The 4,451-nt window shown below is 40.2% G+C and overlaps 1 protein-coding gene across 3 annotated transcripts in view; it reads left to right on the top strand.

The window, feature by feature from the left end:
• The window catches only part of trak1a (trafficking protein, kinesin binding 1a), a 50,091-nt gene that overhangs the window by 36,911 nt on the left and 8,729 nt on the right, over nt 1-4,451 (top strand). For all 3 annotated transcript variants that reach the window (XM_014003356.1, XM_014003357.1, XM_014003355.1), the window contains 7 exons: nt 644-722; nt 834-964; nt 1,060-1,134; nt 1,266-1,403; nt 1,518-1,594; nt 1,703-1,942; nt 2,578-2,906. In XM_014003356.1, coding sequence (XP_013858810.1) covers nt 644-722; nt 834-964; nt 1,060-1,134; nt 1,266-1,403; nt 1,518-1,594; nt 1,703-1,942; nt 2,578-2,906 — 1,069 coding nt within the window. The remainder of the gene's footprint in view (nt 1-643; nt 723-833; nt 965-1,059; nt 1,135-1,265; nt 1,404-1,517; nt 1,595-1,702; nt 1,943-2,577; nt 2,907-4,451) is intronic.

Genomic DNA, 4,451 nt, shown 5'->3' with positions numbered 1-4,451 from the left:
CACACACACACACACACACGTACAGTGTTTCATACATTACTTTTAAGACAGCAATATAAATGACTTTAAATAAATAATTATACTAAAACAAGAAATGATTATCCCCAACGATTCAGTATAAATTTAATCAGAGGACTGGGTGGCTTCTACTGTTTCAGTCTGTTTTATAAAACAAGATTTTAATGTTTACAGAAAGCTGTTCAGCTGCTGAACTTTACTTTTTAAAGATTTTTGCCTTTATTTTGTAATGAACGTGGAACTTATAATGAACTTTATAATGAACGTGGAGCTTAGTGCACATGAGATACCTCCCCTGACACACCTCCATTTAAATATGTAAAATAGATGTAAATATATATAAATGTAAATGTAAATATATATATAATTTTGTAAAAATATATGTAACTTGCTCTATGCAGAGGGTTTTTTTTCATAAACACCATATTGTGTCACAGTATTGATATAATATGATGTTTTGGTTTTTTCCTCATCTTCCTTTCCCTTGTGTTTTTTTTTTTAGTTTTTTCTTTGTTTCTGTTGTTTTGTTCGTCTAAAAGTAGCGCAACTGTGTTTGCTGCTTGACCTGTCTTAACTAATCCTGTTAATAATGTGTTTTACTGAAAATGTGAATCTATTTTTCCAGGCGAGTCGTTTGGAGACAGAAACTATTTCGTATGAGGAGAAGGAACAGCAGCTTGTCAATGACTGCGTCAAAGAACTGCGTGAGTGTTTGTCTCTTCTAGTTTAGTTCACTTCCTTTTGTAATATTGGCCACTTCAGAAGGGATTTTCAGCAGTGCTCGCCTTCTCGTCACCACTTGCCATTGTCTCCAGGTGACGCCAACGTGCAGATCTCCTCTCTGGCAGAAGAGCTGGCCAAAAAGACGGAGGATGCCTCCAGGCAGCAGGAGGAGATCACACACCTCCTCTCTCAGATAGTAGACCTGCAGAAGAAGGCCAAGCTTGTACGAAAGCTCTGATATCTCAGAAAAAAACTGATCAAACGCTCGATGCTTTACAAAAAGGAGTTGTTTACAGTTGTTTTGTCCTCGGTGTTTAGTATGCTGTGGAGAACGAAGAGCTGACGCAGCATTTAGGTGCAGCCAAGGACGCTCAGAGACAACTCACTGCTGAGGTAAACAGATCAACAAGCTTTATGGCCACGACTATGACCTGCTTTAACTTATGCAACCACAGTTTTAATTGTAAATGTGTGAATTGTTCTTACATTCTTCCTATTTTTTTCTTTCCTATCCCCTGGTTTAGCTGCAGGAGTTGCAGGATAAGTACGCAGAGTGTATGGAGATGCTCCATGAGGCTCAGGAGGAGCTGAAAAACCTGAGGAACAAAACGCTGCCGCTCAGCAACCCCAGGCGTTTCCATTCTCTGGGCCTGTTCCCCATGGTCCGTGTTGTCACATAGGTCTCCATCTCTGTGCGCCGAACGGGTTTTATTCCATTAGAGAGCGACAGACAGCACCGCAGCTCATTCATTAAGCTGTATTACGTGTCTTCTCAGGACTCTCTGGCGGCTGAAATAGAAGGCACCATGAGGAAGGAGCTTCAAATGGATGATCCAGATGTAGAGGAACAGAAGTGCGTATGTTTCTTTTAAATGTCTGTTTAGAAAGAGAAAAAAAATACCAGAACATTATCTCCCCCCACAGTTCTCTGTTTAAGCTGTATTTTGTTCTGCATGTTCAGATTACACCCGAAGCGAGTGTTCCAGACGGTTAAGAACCTGAACCTGATGCGTCAGCAGCGTCCCTCCACAGCCCCCTCTCCTCTCAACATCCCCGGCTCCAATCAGACCTCATGCTTCACCTCAGGGCGCTCCAGCAGGGTGGGCACACCTCGCTCCAACTCCATTTATGGAAGCGAAACAGGAAGTGGGATCTTCCTGGACAACAGGACGGGCAGCATCCTGGAGTGTTCAGATGATGGGTACAGATTCAAACCTTGTATATATGTGAGCCATCATATCGAAATTAGGATTAAGTCAAATTTGGTCAAAATGACCTAATTACATTTTCAGATTATTGGCTTTAAAAGCTACGTTTTGATACCTGGATCATTCTGATATCATAATTAAATCCATATATATGACTTAATTTGTCTGGTTGGTTACAATAATACATAAATATTTGGTCTGAATCCTAATTTTATGTCATTTTAATGAGGAATTTTTGAAGTCCTTTTAAAGAGGAAACCTCAAATTATATTTGAATATTAAGATTTCCCAGCTGAAAAGAAACAAAACTTTGCTAGCTCACAGGGAAAATCTCAAAATTTTAAGGCGTTTTTCCTCAAAATCAGTTTTTTTGTTGCTACTGTTCAAAAAAGTGCTTCAAAATTTTGTTTTATGATTATATTTCAGACAGTTCATTCAAATGATACATTAATAAGGCTTTTATTCATTATATTTTGACAAAATGCAATTTTTGTTAACATTTTAGTCAAAACACTATATTTGCCTTTTTCTCCATACACCACTTTTGGACTTGTGATGGGTCACATATGTTATTTTTCTTTTGTTTGTTTTGTCATTTATTTTTCATTCCTGCTCTTTCTCTGTCCAGCTCGGAGGACTCCAACAAGCGGCCCCCCGGTACCCCAGGAACTCCGGGGAGCCGGGACCTGGAGGCAGCTCTGCGCCGCCTCTCCCTCCGCCGCGACAACTACCTCTCCGAAAAGCGTTTCTTTGAGGAAGAGAGGGAGCGGAAGCTGGCCTACCTGGCGAAGGAGGAGGAGAAAGGAGGCGGGGACGGCAGCGGCGGACCAGGGACCCCGACAGAGAGTCTGCTGTCGCTGTGCTCGCACCCCTCCTTCGGAAGCATCCTGTCAGGATACTCGATGGCAGCGAGGTCCTACCTGCCGGAGAAGCTGCAGATTGTAAAGCCGCTAGAAGGTGATCATTCTTTTCAGAGCAGCACGTCCGCATATCCTCGTCGTGATGAAAAAGACGACATTTGAAAGAAAAAACACCGTTAGAACCAGGAACTAAAACAGAAATCCAGTAATGTTTTTCAAAGTTCTCTTAAAAGTGACTGCCAGTTTTATCCAGCTGATAAGCAGCAGAATCAGTCTGTAATTTTTCAGAACCACCGTCAGTCCAGGATCTTTCTGAGAGTTTCTCTGGGTGTAAACAAGCTCCAGAGAAGCTCCAGCATGTCGAGTTTACAGCCTTTCTTTAGAGCTCCACTGGCCCGCAGCACAGGCCTGCTGAAAATGTTGGAACAACAGGAAGTAGGTCTAAACTTTCAGCGCTCCTTTTATTTCCAACACTCAGCCACACTGCTGGTTTGAGGTTTAATATACCAGACAGCAGCTGTCAGTGCAGCAATACTGCACTTATAATGTGTTCTATACACTGCAAAAGCAAAAATAATATTTTGATGTCATAAATGGAAACTTAAATATAAGGTTCAAGAGGTGCTACATAAAACACCTTGTTAGATTGAAATGCTTCACAGAACGTCAGCAGGTTTATTCTACGTTAGTTTTTTTTAAATAGAGAACTAATATTTTCCTGTTCTTTGATTTGATCCTTTTAAAAAGTGAAATTATTCATATATACAGCAGTTTTAGTTGTTTGAGTCAATGTCAGGGCTATCCAATACTGCACTTTCAAGGTTTCTGTAGAACATGAAGCGGTAATTTGATCATTGAATCAGGTGTGTTGAAGAAGGGAAACAAGTAAAACCTGCAGGTTAGCAGTCCTCGACCAGGATTAGACATCCCTGGTTTATATCATAAGATAAGATAAGATAAGATAAGATAAAACTTTATTGATCCCACAGTGGTGAAATTTGCACATTACAGCAGCTCAAAATAGGACAGGGTGAGATAGAATAAAGAAAGAAAAGTAAAAGAAAAACAAACAAAAAAACACTATACTCGTGATATATAACAATGTACATATACCTAGTATAGTACATAAATGAATATATATGCAGGTGCATATTACTGATGCCAGTGTAGGTCAATTGTCCAAGTGACTGAACACATCATGACGTGTTATACAGTCTAACTGCAGTTGGAATGAATGACCTACGGAAGCGCTCTGTCCTGCAGCGAGGATGTTTTAGTCTCTGACTGAAGGAGCTGCTCAGCCCCCCACCCCCATGGTTTCATGCAGAGGGTGGTGGGGGTCAGTTTTATTAATAATATTGATAAACAGTTGTAGGTCTGATGCTATAACATTTTACTTAAATGTAACTTGTTAGTATGTCATATGAAGAGAAAATACTGCATTTTACACTCCACCTAGTGGTCAAAGCTTTAATTACAGACATTTATGTATTTAAATATCATATAATATGAAAATGTAATAAAAAGAGAAGGACAGAGGCATTACATTGACAAGAAATATACACTCACCGGCCACTTTATTAGGTACACCTGTCCAACTGCTCGTTAACACTTAATTTCTAATCAGCCAATCACATGGCGG

The sequence above is a fragment of the Austrofundulus limnaeus genome, unplaced genomic scaffold (genome assembly GCF_001266775.1).
Source record: "Austrofundulus limnaeus strain Quisiro unplaced genomic scaffold, Austrofundulus_limnaeus-1.0 Scaffold18, whole genome shotgun sequence".
NCBI lineage: Eukaryota > Metazoa > Chordata > Actinopteri > Cyprinodontiformes > Rivulidae > Austrofundulus > Austrofundulus limnaeus.
The sequence above is the reverse complement of the archived record's forward strand: the minus strand, read 5'-3'. Positions and strand labels throughout refer to the sequence as shown.